The sequence below is a fragment of the Grus americana genome, chromosome 1 (genome assembly GCF_028858705.1).
Source record: "Grus americana isolate bGruAme1 chromosome 1, bGruAme1.mat, whole genome shotgun sequence".
Classification (NCBI taxonomy): Eukaryota; Metazoa; Chordata; class Aves; order Gruiformes; family Gruidae; genus Grus; species Grus americana.
Window position 1 is genome coordinate 77,224,926 of NC_072852.1, and position 24,010 is coordinate 77,248,935.

The 24,010-nt window shown below is 40.7% G+C and overlaps 2 protein-coding genes across 6 annotated transcripts in view; both read right to left on the reverse strand.

The window, feature by feature from the left end:
- The window catches only part of TTLL12 (tubulin tyrosine ligase like 12), a 30,447-nt gene extending 23,480 nt beyond the window's left edge, over positions 1 to 6,967 (reverse strand). Inside the window, exons 1-3 of one of the 2 annotated variants that reach the window (XM_054809694.1) lie at positions 6,767 to 6,895; positions 6,041 to 6,164; positions 14 to 180 (exon numbers count right to left, since the gene is read on the reverse strand). In XM_054809694.1, coding sequence (XP_054665669.1) covers positions 14 to 180; positions 6,041 to 6,082 — 209 coding nt within the window. In that variant the 5' untranslated portion in view covers positions 6,083 to 6,164; positions 6,767 to 6,895. Of the gene's footprint in view, positions 1 to 13; positions 181 to 6,040; positions 6,165 to 6,766 lie in introns of both variants that reach the window. The other variant, XM_054809686.1, reaches the window with a different exon arrangement.
- A 6,117-nt stretch (positions 6,968 to 13,084) lies between these two features.
- SCUBE1 (signal peptide, CUB domain and EGF like domain containing 1) overlaps positions 13,085 to 24,010 on the reverse strand; it is a 220,861-nt gene continuing 209,935 nt past the window's right edge. For all 4 annotated transcript variants that reach the window (XM_054810361.1, XM_054810335.1, XM_054810352.1 and 1 more), the window contains 3 exons: positions 22,086 to 22,238; positions 20,975 to 21,054; positions 13,085 to 19,842 (listed from right to left, as the gene is read on the reverse strand). In XM_054810361.1, coding sequence (XP_054666336.1) covers positions 19,690 to 19,842; positions 20,975 to 21,054; positions 22,086 to 22,238 — 386 coding nt within the window. In that variant the 3' untranslated portion in view covers positions 13,085 to 19,689. The remainder of the gene's footprint in view (positions 19,843 to 20,974; positions 21,055 to 22,085; positions 22,239 to 24,010) is intronic.

Genomic DNA, 24,010 nt, shown 5'->3' on the forward strand with positions numbered 1-24,010 from the left:
AATCACTACTCACCTATTGGGATTGGAGGCTTGAAGCCCATTCTCATTTGTTACGATAACTTTGAAACAAGGTTCATTTCCAGGATTTGGTTTCTTTTTTAATTCTTCCATTTCTTCATCACCTTCTTCATCCACCTCTTCTACTTGCATTATCCCAAAGTAGTCACCAGCATCAAATACCTGAGATTGAAAGCATACAAAGTATCACGCACTTGGTTGAGGCAGTACTCTGATGTGCGTAAGACAACTCTGAAAGGCAGTTGTAGATAATTTTCACCAATCCTATAAAAATTGGCATTTTTAACTTAACAGCTAGATGAACAACAGCATTTATTCTTTCACATTTTAATACAGCTGTTTGTTTGGGAAGTTTCTTTAGCTAATATTGGCAAGAAGCTATGTTGGTTTCTTTGGTAGCAATAGGTCTACTGATAATCGTCTATTAGTTTAACTCCTCATAAAGATTTGTAGAAGCTGAAAACAGAATATCTTTGCTCAACTTTACTAAAATCAACAATTTAAGACCTGCAAAAATACAATCTCTTTTTATGGCGTGTAAAGCTTAAACTCTGACGTTACCCAGGCTCTGCATCTATACTGAAGTACATTAAGGCCCCTAAAGAAGGAAAAGAGCTTTTACCAATTGAGTTCTGAACCAGTTAAAAAAATCTCAGCACGTCTCCTCCTTCCTTCTTTCCCTGTGCAAGGAACTGCCCATGCTCACTCACCTCCAGATGAGTTGGGAGATTGCTTATACTGCTGCAAGTTAAAGTCTATATGCTTACCTCTACCAATGTGCTGAAATGGGTTTGTTTTCATCATTTTTGCCTACTCTGGACACAACACCTTCATCTAGAACCTACATAAATTAAGGAGGTCACTACACATGTTTCCCAAAATCCCAATTTTTTCTGCCCAAAATCTTGCCAAATGGTGGGCTTGCATGTTTCATGGAACCAAGACTCTGCTGACAACTTTTGTGATTTCCAAATGAATATATGCTTTTAAGAAGAAAAAACACATGTAAAGTCTCAGAAGAGAGACGTTCAAATCCTTTCAGACAGAGTTATTTTGCTATGTCGCTCACACATTACATAACAAACCAAGCAGGAGCAGACAAGTCATTTATCTCAATCCAACAGGAAGGGAGACAGGTCTAGAAGTGGGACCTCTAAAGTTATGGTTTAACATGTCAAGCCCAGGTGCACCTAGCATCTGATGCCGCATTATTAGAAATCATTACTTCTACACATTGACAACTTATGAGCTGTAAAATCCCAGTGGCAGCAACAACCTTTTATTTGTTTGAGTGTTCTTCAGGATAATTATTTCTGCTAAGCCCCAAAAAGAAGGTGAAAGAAATCAACTCCACACCTGTAAAGCAAGGCCACCTACACAAAGTAGATAGCTGCCCAAAGACAGCTAGCAAGGGAGGAAGGTGGTGGGAAAACAATACCCAGCATGATATCACAGATCAGATCCAAGTAGAGAAGTACCTGAAATTCCCCTCAGAGGATCAGAGGGTGGTATTTTCCTTTGGGCTCTGTGTGCGCACGTGCAAAAAGAAGATGCCAACAATGTGTTGGCTAACTCCACGTATACATTTTTCTTAAAGTGAAGAAAATTACATTGTCAACAACCTCACTGGAGATTAAAAATGCACCTTTTTTTAAAAAAAAATTAGGAACTGACTTACTATCACCCACTTCAGCGGCTATCAAAATACCTAGCAATTCTAATTTATTCCTAGTTTTCCAGTTTTGCTAGAAGAGGACGATTTTACTCAATAGTAAACAATATCACGACCTCTTGCTTTAACAATAGTAGCCACCAACATTTCTTCAAGTCTCTGCTCGGTTGCCTGTGCAATCTGTAGCCATTCTAAGCTGAGGTAACGGCAGGCGGTCCCAGCAAAAGGAAGAGTCCTTCCTTGTGCAGCAGTCAATGGCACTCACAATTGATTTTTCTCAGATCAGGTCCCAGCTGGATCAGCTCCCCGATCTGGCTCACCGCACAAGTCCTAATCCTGGCACGTGGCAGGCAGCAAAAAAAGTGCACCAGTGCACACATGTTCCACTCCTCCCTGAAGTAAGAAGTCACTACTGCTGCTGCTGGATCAAGAGCTATCCTCATCAAGCTTATTAGCTAGCAGAAGAAACCTCAGCTAAGTGACTGGAAGTCATTAGAAAATTCAAACTGTAAGTGTGATTCACTGGAGTCCACTTGACATCTGCTACAGTATGGCACTATGTATACTTTCTACACTTGACATTCTGTCTTAAGGAGTTTGTTAGAGTGGGGTTATGAGGTGAGCCAGCTGCTGACTCAGAGATTAGCCTTCACCTGCCACATGCTCCACCTGTTTACCAAACACCCATGATGAATGTTAGTATCAAGTTCTTCAACTAAGGGAAGCTGTTGGCTTTATATTTTATTAAATATCAACTCAAGACTTAAAAATGAAGGGACTCCCAATCCCCTAAGCCAAAGTTTTGATCTGTCCCTCCAACAGAGCATCAGCTGCATGAGATCACAGCAGTTGCATTTAGCAAAAATCTCTACTTTTAATACCTTTTCAGCAGAGGTTATCCTAAAGATAACTTGAAAAAGTGAATTAGGTGTATTTGTCATCTGAAGCAATTCACACTTGTTGAGCAGCAGCTCAAAACCACCTTAATCAGTGGCTTTCTGTGAGGTTTTTGTTGTTTTTTAAATTCATAATTGATGATGCAAACACTTCAGTAGTGAACTGATCAGTTTGGCAGAAGTGCCTTGTCGGCAGTGTGGACACAGCCTGTTGAGTGGGTGGATGACACTGCTGTCCTCCTCTCTTCCTCCCTCCCTTTGACAGAGTCTGTCATATTGTGAACCTACTAACACAGCAGCTCCATTAAAGGAATCTTAAGCTACTTAAGCAAAAAACAGCTGGATAAGATCGTGCCACCAATTTGAAAAGTATAACCTTTTGCTTGAAGCAGAATAGGGAGAACTCACATGAAGTACTCCACTAGAGTAAGTGATAACCTCTAGAAGTCAGCAAAGGGGTAGCAACACATTTCAGTGGCACAACTATTTGCAAGCAAAACAGGCTTGGGCAAAATCACTCCCTCTTCATATTCAGGTGCAGCTCCAACCTAACAAATCTAATGACACAGAGAATGTGATAACAAAGCAGGCACATGTCATGACAATTACCATGCACAGGCATCTTCAGCAAATTCCTTTTAGGCACATTGCAAACTGCTTTGAAGATAGCCTCTGAGCAACAGGCTGCCCTCCCTTACTCTGGAAAATAAAGTCTAGTAGTATTGATCATGCTTCATTCCTTCTCGTAATTAGTTAAAAGCCTCCATTTCTAACTGAGATGAAACTCTAAGCAGTCCTTTGCCAGTGATATGTCGGGGCCACGAAAATCTTGCTGCAATACACAGAAGCCTGCCATATAACTTAGCATAGGCGAGGAACAGAATAAAAAAAGATTATGAATAAAAGTAGATGCAAGCGCTGCATTTTTCTGCATATTTCCCAGGCTTATAAACCAGACTATACACAGTTTCTCCAGTAACATAAGAAACAACTACTATATTGGAAATATAATTGTAGGGTTTATAGTAAATTATTACACATGCATGTGTTTTGTTTTTCAAGTTTCTGCCAGAAACACAGAAAATGCAAAATAAATAAATAAAGGCAGGTTAATTGATCTAGCAGATATACTGTGTTTTGAATGAGCAATTTAATTCATAGTTATATAATGCTCTCAGAAGGAAACCTGCTCCAGCAGATCTCAAGGTAAATGAAAAAAAAACAAAACAACCCCACACTTCACTTCTCTCACAGGCATACACATAGGAAGGAGGGTGCAGTCACTCTGTATGTCGAAGCACGTGTCTGTGTTGGAAAACAGCTGCCTGGGCTGGCTCCTAGAGGTACTGATGTAAGAGATTTTTATCTGTGTTATGGATGCAAATTTTCCAAGTTCTATGCTAGAAAGTTTTAATCTTTGCAACAGGTTAGGACAAATGAAAAATTCCTCCCACCTTCACCTGTGAAACACGAAAACTCATGCTCCACGTTGCACTGACTTCCCCTCCCACAGTTTTTCTTTATTACTTAGACTCCCAAAACACTTTCATCCTTTCCCTTCACCTCCTTGCTTTCTTTACTGCTGCTCCTTCAGCCACTCCACATGGTCCAATTCTAAGTACTGTAGCTCTGTCTCTACCTCCTCAAGAGGTCATCCCAGTCCACAGAACTCCTCACAGTAATTTTCCCTGGACATCCCAAACATCTCTGCATCCTTTTGCCCTTCTTCTAGATAAAAGCCAGAAGCTGCAACAGTAGAGACAAGTACCATCAGCAGCCTAATTTATCTTCCTAATCACATTGAAATCATTAAATCTCTCTCTCCACATGCACTAGAACACTTAGTACCAAAGAGCATGCTCAGCCACCACTGCAAGAAAAATGAAATAGAAGGAACAGCCCGCCACCTTAGGGCACATGCTTTCTTCATCCTGCCTTTCTCCACCCTAGCCTCTGTAAAAAGATCAGGACCATAGGTCTCCTCTCACTCTACTGTCTTATCTTCTAAATTTCACACACCCCAAAGTTGGTAACATGGAAGGATATCAGCCACAGAACACAAATATTAAGCCTGCATTATGTCACAGCACAATTCCATAGTTTGCCAGCTACCTCTAGCTTCATAATACTGGCATATGGCAATGCAACAGCTTGCAACTTCGTGTTTCCTTACCAGCTTTATGCTGCCTTCTATTTCATCCTGTTCTAATACATCCCCTCTCACATCTTCCTATTTAAGCAGAGCAGTAGCTACTCCCTGTTCCAAGTCACTTGCACATATGCTTGTTGAGAAAGGTATAATACAACTGGAAATTTGTGACTGGGCATATACTTGAGTTATTATAGATTTATTTTCTCTGTAATACATATGTATTTCTGTTATTAGAAGTACCAGACACACAACAGTTAGAAAGCAGCAAGAACATATGCAGACCCTTCCTGACTGTATGTTCTATAAACACTCAGATTATATCATGACTTCCTATGCTTCCTTCCTGTCGCAACTTTGAAGTTGAGACAGGGAAAAGAAGCATTCAAGTAATTAGAAATTAGTTTAATTGTACAAGTGTGTTAAACTACAGTCTCCTCTCGTTCCCCCTGTCCAAACTTCTCATCTTGCTTGCTTCTCCACTGCTCATCATGCCCTCCTGCACCCCACCGCTAGTTTTCTCCCCATACCTTGAGGTTCATCAGATCTCTTTGTCGCCCCAGGACTTAAAGTTCACCTCATTGTTATTTCCTTCTCCAGGTAGACTCCTCCAGACTCCCTGGAGCACTCTCAAGTCTCCAGATGACTAGTTTCGGGTTGTGTCTCTTTCCTGCCTTAGTTCCTTGTTTCTTTATGCCAACAAACCCAAGACAGCTTTCCTCACCACTGAGGCTGGCTGCGTGTGTGCAAAATGAAAAAGACTCCTAAATTCAACTAGTGTCTTAACAAGCTCTTTGTCCAAAATAACTCCTTTTCTCAACTTTGTTTCTCTTCCCTTTCTTACCACAAAGCTCCAGGGAGCAAGCGGATAGTTGCTAAAAACATGGGTGAAAAGGGATTCTCCATCCTGGAGTGTGCCTGTGCCCCCATACTCACTCTAGTTCAGGGCCAGGTCCAGAGACTCCTGGTGTCAGCTTCACCTGAAACATATCCAGCCCCTGCAAAGGGATGGTCTCTATGCTGCCTGTGCAGGGCTACAACAGGGGAATTCAAAAACACTCACAAAGGGCAATGTCCCCAGATTTATGTCATTGCATAAATGTGGCAATTTTACGAAGGCTTACAACTTACACAAAATTTGGCCTGATAAAGTCACACAGCACCACCACTCTGAGATGTTCTACAAAGTAGTTCTTGCATTGTTATTATTTTAATCATTGCCAGAATGTTCTTCTACCATAATCCCCATTCTCTGAAAGAGCTGAACAGCTTCTACTCAGATAAGGAATAAATGAACAAACCAACCAGCCAAAAACACTCCCAGAAAACAGCCCGAGACTTGTGCATATGCAAGATGAGCCGACTGAGTTAGCTCTGCACAGTTATAAGTGACAGAGAACAGGGTAGACCAGTGTGGAAGTGAAGAGAACTGGGAAAAGAAAAAAAAAAAAAGAGAGATCATGTAAAGGCCAACCCAAACTATAGTGCATTAACATATGACAATGTCCTGATTTTAATACTACCACTGCAAACTCATCACCCCTCTCCAATATTGAATGTCCAGTTACCAGGATCCCCAAGCACTTTCCAGCTTTACGCTGACAACAATAAGATGAAATCAGATACACACGATACACCTAATCTCTTTTACAATCCTAAACTGCTGCTTCGGTAACACGACTGGCACGAAGCCTTTCCCAACCCTCCCCTGCTGAGCAACCTCTTGGCTCTCTTCTCCACTCGGGCTAGGAAATGGGGACCCGCTCCCCCCCACGGCTCGTGTGAGGAAAGCCTGCCCCCCGCACTTCCCTCACCATCGCGGGGGGGGGGGGGGCGCTGCTTCATACCCAGCTAGGGAAGGGAAGAGAGCGGACCCCACGCCCCACCACTGTCTCCTCACTGGAGGATGCCCCTTCGGCGAGAAACACCGCGGGGGGCGCCGGAAGGGATCCCCCAGCCCCACGTGGTGTTTCCCGCCGAAGGGGCTTCCCTCAGCGCTGTTCCCCGCGGCAACGGCCCGCGACCACCTACCTCGCCACGCAGTTTGCGGCACAGGCTCTCCCAGTAGCACGCCGGGACCCTCGACGCGCGGAGCGCGGCCCCATGCAGAGCCACGAAGGCCGCCAAATCTTCCTCACCATCTCCCGACATGGCCAGGCACCAGCACCGCCGCCTCCGCCACCCGCTCCCGCTGCCCGCCCCGGCGCAGACCAGAGCATGCCGGGCGGAGGCGGCCCCTAAGAGGGAGGGAGAGAAGGAGGGAGCTGCGCGCGCGTGGCGGGGCGTTGCCAGGGGCGGGGCTTCGCCGCGCTGAGGGGCGGTTGCGGCTGTCGGGGTTGACGGTTGAGGGGAGGTGTTGGTCGCCTCGGGGAGGCTCCGGCATCTTTCCAGTCACCCCCGAGGAGAAGGAGTGTGAGGGGGTTTTGGTCTGTTGAGCAGGCATGGGTTCTGCTTGTGCTTTGTTCCTTTCTTGCCCTTAGGCTTTAATAAAAGCACAACATTCGTGGCGCAGTGCTGGCCACAAGATTTTTGAGTTTCCCAGTGTTTTACAATGAAGGAGTCCTTTTGGGCCAGCCTCATCCACGGGAAATGCGCTCTTCAAGTTGTGTGTGCAGAGGAAAAACTAACACTGTGTGTGGTGCCAGTCGTTTTTTTAAATTAAAACTTAAAAAACCAAAACACCAACAACTTTGACAAGTGAATGTTAACATTAGGCTTCCTAAATATCTGTCAGTTTAAGAAGGAAGTGTGCTCTTCGCAGGCACCTGTAGCAGGAAGGTGGCTTCTCAGTATTTTTCTTGGGTTGTTTAGAAGACATTTCTAAGAAAATCCCTTCTCAGATTTTTTAGGAAATAGCCTAAACCAGTTTAACCTGAGGCTCCCTAAACATTGCTGGTAGCTTTGGTCTCAACTGAGGTATGGTTATAAAGCTACAAGAACAAAGCAAGGTGTCTGATGCTGGCAGGTGCTCCGATTGCAGGCTAGGGCTTTGCTGTACCTGCTATTGTGGCTAGCCAAGAGCTGCTGCTGGTGGGACAGCCTGCATTGCTCCTTCTGTGGGTTGTCTGCTCCAGGGACTATGGAAACTGCTTTTCCTGCCAGCCTATCCTCAAATCAAGCCAGGTTTGGCACCACTCTGGGAGGGACGTCCTACAGCCCTGCAAATAAAAGGCAGGTTCTAGAAATAGGAATTTAGGGTCAGTAGCTGGTGAAGAAAGACTCAAATTCACAGAGTGCAGTCACTGTAGAATGTACATGAATGCCACATAGAAGAAATACCTCTCCGCTCACTGCCCTGTCTTGTGTTGCTGGACTGGTATACTATGTAACTACCCCGAGCAGCAATCCCTCTTTCCACATAAGGACAGAGTTGCCAGGTGGAGGGTCTGTAAATTAAAGTGCTGCTAAAGAAAGTAGAGACATTAAAAATGATGCCTACGTGCTGTAACTATACATCACTGTTCTGCAGTCGAAGATCTAGCACGATCCTCAGGTTGGATATCTGAATAGTAAATGCAGGCAAATCTTCCTTTTTGCCTGAGGCTGTGTCTGTGTCACCACGTGCTGTGTTCCCACACTTCCCAGCGTAAAGGCTTTACTAGGATATCGCTAAGGAGACCTACCTGGTTAAACAGCAGAAGATCAAAAAATAGTTGTATTTCCAGTGTTCTTGACTGGGTTCCTGCTATGCTACACTGAGTCTGAGGATGTCTTTGCTAATATTGTGGTTTGGAAAAAGAGGATGGCTGTGGTGGTGATCTTGCACTAGTATTATAGAATATGGAGACTAGATCACTTACCAGTCCTCATGGGGACCTTGCTTACTGAAAAGGTTCCCAGTGCCACTCTTCCCTCATTTCTGTCTTTGCCATAGACTCAATACATGATGGCAAGTTATATATGCACACAACAGGATACAGTTCTACACAGCCTATATCGACTATAGCAAGTCACATGACTTGTTTTCTTGCATCGAATTTGTTCACTACACAAAATGTTGTCTCAAGCTGGGAGTGTTTACTACTGCTAATTTGAACTGGTTGTTTGTTTACTTCTTTTTTTGCCAGATGACTTTATAAACATGACAAAGTTCCCAGAAAATATGTAATAATAATTTTATAGTTGTCATGGTTTAACCTGGCAGGCAGCTAAAACAATGACACAGCTGTTTGCACCTTCCTCTCAGTGGGATGGGGGAGACAATCAGGGAAAAAACCCTAAAACTCGTGGGCTGAGACAAAGACAGTTTAATAGGACAGAAAAGGAAGATAATAATAATAATAATAACAACAACAACAAGTGATGCACAGCACAATTGCTCACCACCCACAGAACACCAATGCCCAGCTAGTTCCTGAATCATGGTCTAAACCCCCAGCCAGCTTCCCCCAAGTTATATATTGAGCATGATGTCATATGGTATGGAATATCCCTTTAACCAGTTTGGGTCAGATGTCCTGCCCAAGTTTCCTCCCAGCTTCTTGTTCACTCCCAGCCTCCTCACTGGTGGGACAGTATGAGAAGCTGAAGAGTCCTTGACGTAGTGTAAACATTGCCTGGCAACAACCAAAATACGTGTGTGTTATCAACATTATTCTCATCCTAAATCCAAAATACAGCACTATACTGGCTGCTAGGAAGAAAATTAACTCTATCCCAACCAAAACCAGCAGTTAAACTTTTTAATTACCTAAAAAAAAAAAAAGTCAATCTTTTTTCCCTAGACAGACCACATAAGAGAAGTGGGATGTATTTTCATTTCTTTCTTCAGTAGAGCCACAGTGATCATGTCCTGTCCAGAGGCAATGGGAATGTGATCCTGCTCCAACATGAGATTTACATAATTCTTGTTCTCACCAAGTGTAGGCAGGTGTTTTCTCAATGCTTGTTTGCACTTCCACCTCACTTTGGGTAGGAGTTCTGGCCACTGGCCATCTGTCTGTGGTTCCAGGCTGTTTGGGTGAGTTTGCAGGTCTGGGGGCAGGCTACACTGCTGCTGCTAAACTCTGAGTAATAATAAAACAGTCAGAATCACTGGGGTTAAGAGTAGATAAGACCTTGAGACGCAGAAGCAACCCAAAGTGAGCTGTTCTCTGACTTTGTCTAACAGTTACCTAATGCAGTCTTACTCAACTGCCGTCCTTGGCAGCCTACCCCACTTTTTTGCTGGTTTTCTACAGCAGGAGTAATTCTTGGAGCAGGGCGCAGAGTCCAGCACTCACCACTCTCCTGTCACCTCTTCAGCCGCCAGCTGCACAGTGAGGCTTTTGGGAGCGGTCCTTCCTACTCTGTGGCGTAGATCACCTGTGATGCCAGAGCCGTAGCCCAGAGATACCACTCTCAGCCTCTCATTATGAAAGCAGGTATTTGTGGATAATCTTTGTAAAGAAAAAGTTACCACAGTATATTACTCTGATTGTTTTCTTAGAAGAGTGACTAATTTACAGTGCCTGAACAATGCAGTCCTTACTCAGGCAAAGTGCTTGTTAAATTTAATGGGTTACATTACATAGGTATTTGCAGAGAATGCAAAAAATACTCAGTGAGGCTGAGCTTCCTAGCACTATCCTGGTCTAAAATAAGAGGACTTAATCTTCTGGCACTATCTGTAGGGGGCCAACTCATGCAGCCCTTGTGCCTCTCTGTCACAGCAGTCCTGATGACTTATCCACCACTACCTCGTTTAGTTCCTGCCCTGCAACAGCCTGTAGCAGGAATTTATCATGAGTTAGCATACATGAAGCAGCAGTTGCCCCCAACAAATACAACTAGAGTTTTACAAAGTTTTGTGAGTCTGGCAGTTTCTGGCTTTATTCCACACATTCATGGCTATCTGATACCAATAGATCTGATGTGCATTCCCTGCTTCATTTTCCTGTTGTTTCATGTTAGAACCTTTGGCAGCATGTCACGGAAACCTTCTTGCAAAGTGAGGTAGGAATGTAAGGGACAGAAGAAACTCTCAATATAATAATAAAAACGAGGTGAGGGCACATATTTCTGGTGCATTTTACAATAAGTGCTGTAATATGTTATCAAAGAAACCATTTGCTTTCAGATAAACAACTTTCTCAACGACAAAACTGGAACTTCTAAGCATGGAAAGCTGAGATGGGGACTTAGATGAGAGCAACATCATTTGCTGTAAATACTTTATCATAGCTGTATCTGTGAGCCTAAAAGCTCATAGATGGCTGTTATAAGAATGCAAAATGTATTCTTCAGCATCAAAATAGCAGTGATTGTGTGTAGGTTTTGCTTACCTGCTTTTGTGGATAGGTGTATTTTTGGGAAGTGTGCACATGAAGCTAACACGGCTGCAGTCTGCTTTTCTCCTGCCCCTGTGTGCATCTTGCTGCTGCTGTTGGGAGTTCAGGCCCAGCTACATAAAACAGAGGGAGAAAGAAAATGCACCCAGGCGGAGGAATGTCTCCTAAAAATGCCCTGGGAATTGTCTGGTCTGCAACTTACATTAAGATTTGAAGACCTGTTCCCAGCGATTCGCAGATGAATGCCCGTTTAGATGTTATTTTTAAGAGGCAAAAATGGCCATTTATGATGATTGTACAGGACAGACCCCTTCTGTGACAGCAGGAGTCAGTCAGTGTTGACGGCTGAATAGAAAGAAAAATAAGTCTATGATGACTCTGCCTTTACTTACCTGCTGAGTCACACTGGAGTGCTGTTCCTTAGGTCGTTATGTTTTGTGAGCTTGTTGGGAAGTCATGGAAAGATCTGAAATGAGAATGGGGCCCTCTGTGATTCCCGCTAGGCAATGCCTATTTCAGTAAACTAGAATCTTGTACTCAAATGTGCATTGTCACAACTTCTGAACTTTCAGTGGCTTTTGCCCTTGTATGCAGATACTTCATTACCAGTAATTAATTTGACTTCCAATGACCTTTAGGAACTTCAGAGTTCAGCTTTTCTCCACCTTTGATAGGACCTCACTTTTCCTACTACTCCTTTAAAGCTCTGAAGCTATGAAGATGGCTGAGCTCCATCTCACATGGTGCCGTCTCTAGTCTGATAAAAGTGATGCTGTATCTTCTTGGAGTGTAATGAGGATAACAACCCATGCTACCTAAGTGGATTGCTACTAGCTGAAAAAGGCAATAATTGATTTTTTGCAGCCAGTCAGAATGTAGCTGTGTCTCTCTTTATGCCTTTCAAACCTATCGGTGACATCAATAGTCACCAGTCATACTGGTAATATTTATATAATTTACAACATATATAAAAGCAGTGGAGCATACTGTCATACAATAAATGCTTTCTCTTAACAAGGTAAACTACTTACATGAGAGTATCAGCAGAATACTATGCACCGTGCTGGTATGTATATGAGGTCTCCTGCATATTCTACAGTAGGTAGCTGCTGTAGCATTAACAACGCTCTGCAGGCTATGCTCACCTCCTAACAAGCACTGCTTGCTGAGTGGCAAACCTGTTACCAGGTGTTATCAATGGAATTAGTAACATCTGTGCTTTTTGTCTGGTCTAGTGTGCTGTGTACCCTTAATGACAACTTGCACTTCTTAAACTGCAAAAGATGATTTAAATCAGATCTAACTGACCTATTGATGTCACTACAGATAGTCTATTTTCTGTCAGTCTGTTATCATTCATTTTCATCATTATCAGGAATTTCACATGGGCCACCGACTGTACAAATGCTACTTGCTTAGTAATCTTGGACTGCAATAGTGAAACCATCATTGTAAAATTCAGCAGCAAGGCGGGCTTGGGCAAATACACTTTTTCTACAGCAAGGCTACAGCGGGAAAGGACACTTTTGATCTCTAAGTCATCATTTTGGGTGCAAATGTAGTTTCCTCTCAACCTAGTCTTCAGTGGGACAAGCAGCAGGTGAGTTTGGAAGTCACCAGTCGTCTTGGCGGCTTGTGGTAGGATAGCCCATCAGGCCACCAGTGGAAAAGAGCTGCCGCCTCTTCTTTCTTTCTTTGAGGCAGTTTCTCAACAGGGGGACATGGGAAAGGGCATCTGCATGATATACACATAGTAACATCAGAGTTATTTTAAGAAATGGTTAGAGGTCCTGGAGGGGTGTTGGTGATGTGGTACTTTGCTGTAGCCAGGATTTCTTCTTACTCTGAAAAACTCTCCTTGAAGTGTATTTGGAAGGAACTTAACTCATTGTCCAGCACTCTCAAACTCCAGTTGTTCAATGAAAAAGCTCTCTGTTGCCTAAAGATTAAAGTTAAACCGAAATATGTAAACCTTATCAAAAAAGAGAAGTTCTTTTCTGATTCCTCTCTACATTACACAGGTATGTGGAGCCTTTTCCATGTACACAAATAAATGGCAGGCAGGTGTATCCATTCCATTTTACGTTTATTATGAAAGTGATTTTAACAAAAGTTTTATTACATGCTTCATTTTGAGCTTTGACATAGAAATCAAAGCTATTAATATACAGAGGCAAAAGGAAATGTATTTTCTTATAAGGTACATTTACAACAACATTTTCTACTACAAATCTGACAGTATTGTTAAAATATTGGTAAAGCTTAGACCACTGTATTTTATTTTCTAAGTATCAAATTTTGTACAGTTATTCACTATCTTTGCTCTAAACTATCATGGTACATTTCATATGGAAATAGCTGTTTGTACATAATTTACATTGGTAATAAAGCTCAGAAGTCGCAGCAGCATCTACAAGGGTTTAGTTCAAAATGTCACTTGTGCCCACTGATTTACATGGAACAAATTGGTACAGAAACGAGTATTACACATATAGGTATTTTCCCCTGAAATCTAGTCTACCAGAAATTCCTGCTTAACACATGATGGACATGATCATAGTGAACTTTATGCAGGTGAAACTACCACTGACCTCAGTGGCAGTTTTGCCTAGAAACAGCTCTATGATCTGATCCAAATCAAGGTTTTATCACTTCCACTGCTGCCTAGGTGCACAGAGATACCACACCTTTCCTTGTCTTTACACTGTATTTGGGCGTAATCTTTTGAATTCCCTTTTATTTCTGAATTTTGTGTTGTTTCTTATCCCAATAACGGAAGAAGAACTAGCATTAACTTTAAAACACACATCCTTTATATGTTATGAAGATGGTAAGCACTTCAGAATGAAGCTTGAGAGTCAATTCTATGAAAATTAGGAAGTTAAATTGCCTCAGAAAACTCTTCCTATGATGCCAGTGAGACTGCAGAAATTAACAGGAGCAGTAATCTGGAAGGATGAACCTGACTACTGACCACATCCACCTCAGTCTCCTAAAGTACCTTTTTACTCATCGTGTTGAGTATCTGCTGCTGTCAATGCAAATTAATGGTCTTTCTAAGGTATAAAACATAGAAAACAATATTTACAAAATAATTTTAAAGAAGTAACAAAAACTCTAAAAAAGATATTTTCACAATCATTAAAATAAAGTTTAATTAAGCAAAGCCACTTCTTTTTCTAGATATTGAGAAATTAAAATTGAATTGCAATTGTTTGTATATCTTTAAACTTGTTATCGCTGCTTTCTGAATACAGATGGTTTAAATTATTACATCTAAAGGTACTTCTGTACATTTTACTCTTGTATATTACACATTAATTTTATAGATTAAAAGCTTAGTGATGAAACAATAAATAAATGAAATAACAAACTGGAATTGTATATATTCAGATACATAGATAACAGTTTTTTGACATTAAAGGTTTACTTCCCAGTCTGTTTCTATTCAGATGAAAAACATTATGATAAAATGTGAGACTTTTCACTGAATCCAAGTCTCGTACTGAGGAATAAGTTTGTATAACCTTATGGAAATTTCCTTTCTTCCATAAATTCTTATGGGAGACAAAAGTGAGTCTTCCCCCCCTGCCCCCCCCAAGTGCTTACAACGGTCTCTCATTCTAGAAAACTATTTCATTAAATTCTCAAAGTATTGAGAGTCTATAGAATGTCTCCAGTTACTACCGTTCCTGTCAATCAGTGGTTTTAAACTATGAATAAAATGCAACTACTTGAACCCATGACACAGGTACAAGTAACTGTGTGTGTTGCTCATTCCCAGCATTAGAAAACAGAAAATCCAGACCTCTGAGGTGGCCAAGAATTTTGTCACTGGATTCAGTTGTTGAGGATTTCACTCCAGCTTCTTTTTTAAGAGCACTCAAAGGTATTTGGAGTCCAGACATGGGAACTGTCACAGAGCAGTTAGGTTTTGCCGGCAATGACCCATCAGCAGTTCCTGTATAAGAGCCCTGCCACTAGTTTTGCTCCTGATGTTTGTAACTTGTTTTCCGCAAGATTAAGACTGGGTTGTTTATAGGTAAGACTGACTTGAGAAATTTGAATCTGTTGGGCATGCTTACAAAAGGACAAGGGGTGGGGTTTGACTCTCCTCTTTGAATGTTTAATGTATGTAAGCATGTTTCTAGTTCATGTGGCATCATCCTTGCATTCTGCTTACAGGCAGAGGACTACAAGTGAGCTGTGTTCTTTCAAAATCAGCTGACAACTCAGAATGTGGAGACTCTGAAAACTCTGCGACCAAGCCTGTATTTCTTTAAGTTAGTCGAAAACTAAACTAAACTTAAACTAAACTAAACCTAGTCTACTACGTAAGCTAGTTTTAAGTAAGCTTGCTTACTTTTAAGTAAGCTTACCCTAGTATGAAGCTGATGTGTTGGAAAGATCAGTCTAAATCTTCAGTAGTTATAACACCCTGTGATTTAACTTTATTCCACAGGGTAGGCACAATGAGAAAATACAATTCTTTTGAAAAATTGGTCTTGAGGTAAAAATCTAATGTGTGATGGAGGAGGGAAGGCAGGGCAAGGAAATGGGCTGAAAGAAGACTTCAGCAGCTTTAAAACCAGTTTTGGTGAGCTAAATCTTCAAGCAGAATAAATCTTGCTATTTCAGGCAAGATGCAGGTGGCAATCTATTGAACACCGAATCCTGATGCTTCCTGTACTCAAATGACACATGCAAGAACCTTGCCCACAGCAATCACTAACACAACCTAAGGCTTGATTAGCAACTTCTGATTGTTGCAGTCTCCTGGACTGCAGCAGGTATGAAGGCAGTGATTTGGTGGCACATGGGAATGTTTAGGGATGAGTCACCACCACCTCACTAAAAATAAGTGCAGTATTTAAAGCAGGAGGAGAGGCTTAAAATGGTAAGTGCTACAGGTGCAGCTTTTCAGCATACAGGCATTTGCAAATTGAAAATAAAAAGCTCAGTTTGTGACATGGAATTGGGCAATCACAAATGGACACTTCTTCAGCCTTCCTGTAATAACGCATAAATATGTTGTTGCACCTATCCTGCATACAACATGTAATTCTGTAAGAACAGATACAGGGTTGCATTTATTGAATATGTTTAAATGCAGTATTTCATGTTTAGGGTAAGCCAAAATTTTATATTCTGCAATGTATTGATGAATTTCATGAAGCTGGTTTTCTTAGAGGTGGCCATATTTCTCCTTGATTTTTGATTCCCAAATGTGTCTAGGTCTTCTCCATAGAAGACGACATTCCTTGTTGTACTGTTACAATATAGTAGCAATATGTTCTCTGACTTCTGACAATGAAGACATCCTACACCAACATTAAAAAATGAAGAGCTGAGCTTACCTTCTATTTCGTGACTGACAGTTTCTGTAACTATAAATCTAGTGTGGAAGTCAAAACATTTTTAACTTTTAGAGCTGATGTAAAAATTCTGTGCTGTTGTACAAATCAGCTGAAATTGGTTCAGTCCTACATACCACTTGTCATTACTTATTTCATTAGAAATTTCCACGTCCAAGGGCATTTCTATGCAAAGCTGCAAACATTCAAACCTGATTAATTTTCTAAATATATCCCATATGAAACCCCTATATATTCAGAGGCATTTCACTGTATACTTTTGAAGGCTGAATTATTATCTTTCTTTCACTGCTCTCAGCAACACAAAGTCTGCATTTGCTATGGAAGTCCCCAAGCGCCTTGTCATGGCTCTGGGGAATATGAGCCAGAACACATTCTCTGGTTGTCTGTCAGGATGAACTAGACAAAACCTGGTTTTGTCTAATGTGGTTGTAAGTCAGGGCGAGTTGTACCAGAGCTAAATGCAGCTAGTCCCTTCTGTATTCACCTCTCACAGCTCTACCAAGGTCCCGCTAACAGTGGCCACAGCTGGGACACGTCCCTCTCGTAGTTGCTGTCTGGCACTGGATTCTCCATGTAGCTAAGAACATGTTATGGTGCTGCCAGTGGTTTCTGGACTCGTAAGGCAATTACTTACAGGGCTTGTCCTGCTTGGCACCAGTGTCATACAGTGGTATTATGTCCAAACATGTGGGTTGTTAAACAAAAATTTTAGCAAGGATTTTACTTAAACTAAACTCACTGCACAGCATCAGGTTCCAAAGTTCACTTACTGAAATTTGAAATACTGAAGATTGCTGTAAATTGTTCAGCAAATGAGGAAGTTATTTTTCTCCATATCTTTCATATATTTTCCTTCATATCTGTCAGTAGCTTGGCTGCAATCCTGACCCATTCTAATCATTCTGGATAACCTATCAGACTTTGAAATACTGTTTGGCTGAAGTAGTTTTTTAGCTATACACTTATACATGACTGAGTGCCTAAGAAGATTTTTGCTTTTTTAACATTTAATTTTTTTCTACAAATAACTCCTGTTAAGGAAAAAAATACATGTAACTTTTTTTTTCGTTCCGTTCCAAGGCATCCTTCAAATGTCCACCTTTAGTAACCCATAATGTGTATTTAATAAAAGTAGTTTCCACATCCTTGTGAAAAGTTAAACGGTCTTTAAAAAAAGTACTTTTATGGAGATGTTACATTTTGAAATAAGGGTTAATATATAAATATATATATTAAAGAGAAAGCTCATCAAAGACCTATGATCCATGAGTGAAAAAAAAGGAGTTGTTAGACCCTAAGTTGAAACTGTTCAGGCATAGAAAGAAAAAAAATTATATTCTTCAACAGAAAAGGAAGGAAGACAAGCAAAATTACAAGACGGCTAAATAGAAAAACTCAACAGACTACTTAAGGTGTTTCTTAGAAATAGAATATTCAACCACTTGTAGCCAACAGAAATCAACTTTGTAAATTTAAACAGTACCTGCTCAAAGACAAAAAAAAGTAAGAAGATAACCATAACCACCCTTAATATATGTCTTTGAGAGCATCCAAGGGTATGTTAAACTACAGTGTAGATATGCAAAAAAAAATGCAGTGAAGCAAAACTGTATGCTAGTCTTTTTCTGAAAGGAAGCTGGCGTGATAGTCAATTTCTCCATGTAATAAACTTGTAGGATCAAAAGGGAAAAATGATATACAAGAGAAAGGGACTTAAAAGTAAAGAGGCTGGAATACTAATAAAAAAGCTACTCTCTCATTGAAATTAGCTCTTGTGCCAGGAAACAGCAGGAAACAGAGAATTTATCATTATCTTAGCCCACCAGTACCTGTCACTCTGTGAGGAAGGCCTGGCCACGAGGCTAACGCTCTCTTGCAGACCATACAGTCCCCGTGGCCGATGGGCACTGCCCTTGCAAATTCGTGATAAAAGGGAGCGCCAGGTCTCTGAAGACTGCAGGGCCTGCCCTCCAACTCATCTGCAAAACCGTGTCCTGTTCACCCCCTCACTCCCCATAGAATCTGGGCCTGTGACACAGGTTATGTTCCCAGCATTTTAGAGATGGCAGGTCCAACAAAGATTCCTCCTTGGTGAGCTCCTCTCATGCGTGTCGTTCGCAGGGGTAACACTGTTCGTCTGCATGTGAGGGGTGCACAAGGAAGAGGCAATAGCTAGCCCTTTACTGGACAGCAGTTGCATCTTAACGGATGTTATTTTTCCTGGAATAATGTACGTTGAAATAGATTGTCCCAGAGGAAACCATTATCCAGTATTATAAAACTCCAAAAGGCTTCAGTTTGGTGTTAACGGAAGTGACAAGCACTTGGAGAAGTCATTTAATCATCTAAGCAAAGTTACAAATAGATATGAGTAAATAGGGTGTGTGGGTGTAAAGATTTAAGCATGAATAATATTTACAGTAACTAAAGATAACATTACTAATGTACCCACAAATAGAAGTATATATTTATATATTTATATATTGTACTTAATTAGATGCTCTATTAACGGAAAGAAAAACAAGACTACTACTGTTGTTGTTGTTCATTTCTCACCTATCCTATTGTAAATGACTTCAAAGGAACCAACTGGTGTACGGAAATCCAGAGCTAAATCTGTTTCAGTGAAGTAACTGACAGTGGCAAACCTCGAAGAAGTTTAGAAAAGGACAGATAAAAACATTAGGACATTAGGGCATGGGACTTAATCTTATGTAATTCATAAAACAAAATTATACATCTGCTTTTTTTTTTTCTTTCTTTTTTTCCCTTTTGATTTCTACTTGGACAGAGGTTCCACTAAGCCACAAATGAGCAATAACAAAATTTAGATCGTTTTGTTTACTTCTAAAGATTCAAATATAAACTTCAAGTGCAATTCAAAATCCAAATATTATTTATACTACATACTTCTTTCTACAACAGAATATATCTGCAGGTAGTTTAATTGGACTTGAATAGATTCCTTCTTTGCTTTGATGAAAGTTATTGTTGATGAACAATGAAAAGCTAGCAAGAATATTTTCTACATAATGTAATTTCAAATGGATAGTGAAGATACACTAGTGCAGACACAAATTTGGATCTTCAACTAGATGCACTCGGGGATGCACAATTTTTTTGGTAGCAAAAATTTCATTCAGAACATTGGCTTTTAATGATTATAAAACATTATAGGTATTCTTCAATATACAATTGAAAACAAAGACTGCAAAAAAGAGCCTTCAAATTAGCAAATGTTTCTACCATGGAGGAAAGACAATATTTGACAGGAACACAAAGTAATCAAAAATTGAATACCACTAGACTATTTGTATGGTCGTAGAAATCTGGAAACTTTTGATCGCAGTAGCTTTATAAATGATCTTGGAAACATCTCTTTTGACTCTTGTGCTGTGTACTTGAAATAGTTTTGTGGGTGTGCCAGTACATCAAAGAGAGCTTTAATCAGTTTCTTGTCCTATGGGAGAAAACATATATTAGATAAAAATAGGGTTTGGATTTAGTGTCTGCGCAGCTTTCAAAATTAATGATCAACAATCAGGGGGTTTTTTTGCAAAACTTGATTGTGGGTAAAGCAGGGTAAGGAAACTATTTCGTGTTGCTTTGAACTTTTATACTGATGAATTTTTCTACTGTGCTGGATGTTTTTCTGCAATTAGTGTTCCTGGAAGGTCCTGAACTGAGAGGGTAGCAGCTGGGTTAACCACAAGCCGGCTGCAGAAGTTAGGCATTAGAATTGCAAACTGCCTCTGACAGCCCTTCCAGCCTGTTTCATGCTGTCGTCCAGGGACTTCCCTCCACAAACAAGAGAGAAGGCTGGTCTTCAGTGATGCTGAGCTCTTTAAGGACCTTCTCCTCTACCTTGGTACAGTCTTGATTTAGAGCCTCAACTGAGCCTGTGCCTGACTGTATACACTGCAGCTGGGACCTGAGCACCCTCAAAGCTCTAGTGAGAGAATCCTGGTGGGGCTGGGGCAGGGATGGCCAGGGAGGCTGGCTGTTAATCAGTTCCTGTCCTTCCAAGCCGTACATTTACAGGGCTGAATTTTGCCTTTCTCAGTTTTAATGAGTTAGTTGTTATAGGTGGCAGCCCAGCAGCCTTCCTCCACAATTCTCTCCAATGTGTTACTTGTGCCTTTGGAAAACCATTTCATGGACAGCTTACAATGCTACATTATGGTTATGTCTTGTTGAGGCAGGACAGTGATTTAGGTAAATACATTTTTCAATGCACAGGAAATTCTAACTTAATGACTCATTTAAACACATGCCAGACTGAGGCTGAAGAAGGCTCATCATACAATAGGTTCTTCATTCTTGGCTGACTAATTTTTCTAACATACAATCATGTTAGCATACATTTTATTTAGTTCCTGATTCAGCAAAGGACGTATGCACGTGCTCAGCCCAGCTGAGCTACTGATTTTGTGCTACTCCAAATACCAGCATAAACCTCAGAAGACAGAGAATTTGGGGTCACATTAGAGGTTTAAATATTATGACCCTGTCAGGGTAATGGGAACTATCTTGGGAAAATATTTAGTAAAAGGAATTCTTGGTTATCCTCAGATAAAGCAGAATTTTCTTACCTTTAGAATTTCTTGATGATTTTCTGATGCATATAATCGTCCATCTCGAACAATATCTTCTATTAGTTGTTGGTAGTCCTCTGAAAAATAAAGATCAGTTGAGTGACAGTTTGTGACATCCTTTGGGAGGATAATAGCCAGACATTAGCTAGACCTTCTCTTCAAGACAGAGCTGAGACATTCAGTACCCAGTTAATTATTCAGTGTCTCAAGCTGCTGTAGTCTAATCACATTAAAATTCTGTACTGCTTTAGAACAGTAATTTTGATTTATCCATATAAATACTAACTTAGCCCCAGAAAACTACTCCCTCCAGATAATAATGCTTTATTATCTGCATTCTAGAGATGAAGAAACAGGACCAGGGATATGAAATAACTGCCAAAGTTTATACGTGAATTCAGCAGCACAGTCAGGAACAGATCCTCGCTTTCTGCCCTGAGAACAGCTCTCATTTTGATTCCTAAATGAACAACTTAATACAGATTTTCTCATCATTCACAAAATTGCACTGGTGTTTGGAAAAGAGGTGGACTAACAGCTGTCAAAGGTATCACAGAAAAGTCTTTGTTTCATTAGAACAGAAATCACCCCAAAGTCCAAAATACACTGTTTAATGCATAATTTATATGACAAGCCAGACATTTATGAAAGTGGTTACTGAAAGGATATTTCTTTTTGCATTATTGTTTTTCTCTGTTGGACTTGTGATTTTATTAATTTATAATTTTCAAAATTGAGTGGGTTACCAGTAGGACTTGATGAAGGGGCTTCCTAAAATGCACAGCAATTAATGGTATTCTCATTATGCATATGATAAATGCCAATTAAAAGGAGTCTCGTTGAATACAGTGGGATAAGGATTAAGTTTAAAGAATTCTGCGTAACTTGCTGTCCATCCTTAAAGTATTAGAAAAAGTAATAAAAATAAAATCAGGTATTATTTCAAAGTCTTTGCAACTGGTTTTAAACTAATTCACTGGACTAAAAATGAGTTACATCAAGTTTTTCCTCATTCTTCTCTCCCTGTAATCAGTGTAAGAGAGATTCTAAAGGACAATTTTCTGTAATTCAGATATAACACAAAGATGGAAAACAATCCCATTCTCACCATCGTAAGTCACATAGGGGACCTGAAATCCTTTGCCACTGTTTCCTTCATTTGACTTGAACTGAATCCAGAGCTTCCTCGATCTTGAGGTAAACGCAATAGGTCTCTCGTAGGTCTGACATGTTTCATATGTAGTAATTGAAGTAGGAGAAGCTACAAAGAAGTTTAAATAAAGCAATGTTCTTTATAAAATAACTTTTTACACCCTTCCTGATCTAGAGGTCAGAAATGTCACATTGACAAGACACTTCTCAGCTGATGTATTCCTGAGAGCAGAAGTTTTTTGTGGTAGAAGGGATGTAGTCTCTACCTGTCTATAAGGAGAAATAAGTTTTTCCACAAAGGTGAAACACAGCAAGAACCTTAAGTAGACAGTGAGGTGCTGCAGATAATTTTTGACATTTATAAAATTACTATCAATATTACTTATTCTGTGTACTATTCTAGCATTGAATTCCAGGGCCCCTGTATGCTGGGCCCAGATAGGTAAGAACAAGTCAGCTGCACCCCAGGCAGATGTGGTAACCAGCTCCTTACGTGCCCAGTTTGGGAAGTTCATCTGATAGCAATAAACCATCAGAATGTATTAACCTGGTGTAGTGATTCTGACCAAAAGACCATTGCACACCGAGAAGTTAGTGATCCACAGAACAGTTAACCTGGGTACGGCCAGGCCTGTGCTGTGCTGCATGTCCAGCGTGGCCTTCGGGCCTGCGTTGTGCTGCACAAATCCCACGGCTGCAGGCAGAGTAACCTCAGCCAGCTCACCATAACAAGAACAACTTGCAGGCAGCTCCCACCTGGTACTGCTGGTTATACTACTGTGTGGCCTTGCCTTTATCTAAAAGTGCAGCAAGAGGTGCTTATGAGAACTTTGTTTCTGTTTGACAGTAGACACGATAAATAGAGTTGTTTCCTTGTAAGAAAATCCTGTAACAGCTTGAATGACTGAAAGGGAAAAATCTCTTCTATGGATTGGGTCTGCCCAGCATGCTGTGTGTGGATTAGAGGCCCCTTCGATGCTACACTGCCTATAGTTCCCACCATCTAAAGGGATTTAAGATTATCCATACCATTTTCTCTTATAATGATAGCTTTAATTAACAAAATTTTAAATGATACCTTACAGAGTCTCAGTGCCTTTCTTACTGGGGTCATAATGGACCAGCACCTCTCAGTGCAAAACACCTCATTGTAGGTTTGAAAAGAAAATGCCATGTATCTATAATGAAACAGAGCTAATAGCTGGAAGCCAGAAAGACCCACATTTGCCCCTAAATAACAGATGGAGGGTGCAGGATGTCTTCAAATCATTATGAATGTATCATGAGGCTCCTCTAAATTGAAATGAATTTCGAACAAAAGGAAAAAATAGCTTCTTACCTAGTTAAAAAACCCCATTCCATAGTCACGGGATAATTAGGGAAAATAACAAGTGTAACTTAAAATCTGAACTTGCTAGGACTGATTCAACTTTCACCAATGTTAGCAAAAACAGACCTTTTGAACTGAATGGGATTTGGATTCTTGAAGTGCAAAAATGTGGATGTAACTGTGACTCTAGAACTGCCATTGTTTTTTCCACAGTAACGTTAGCAGCTGACCATAAATGAACTATGATAAATATTCGTAAGATCTACTCTTATGATGCCAAACATACAGCGATCACAAAGCATGACTCTGAAAAACTCCCCTCATTTTCCAGTGTTCTTGTTTTGGTACTGCTATTGGAACTGAAGCAGAAGTCAAACTTTTCCTTGATGTGCCTGGCTTTATTCACTGTTGGAACCACAGTTTGGGATTAGAAGGACAACTGATTTGTTGTGCTACAGTAACTGCTTTGCTTTTAAAAAAACTGATCTGGACAGATATAATTTCCTTCCATCTGTAATGAGCAGGTTTCTTCTTCTGATATATAGAGATGT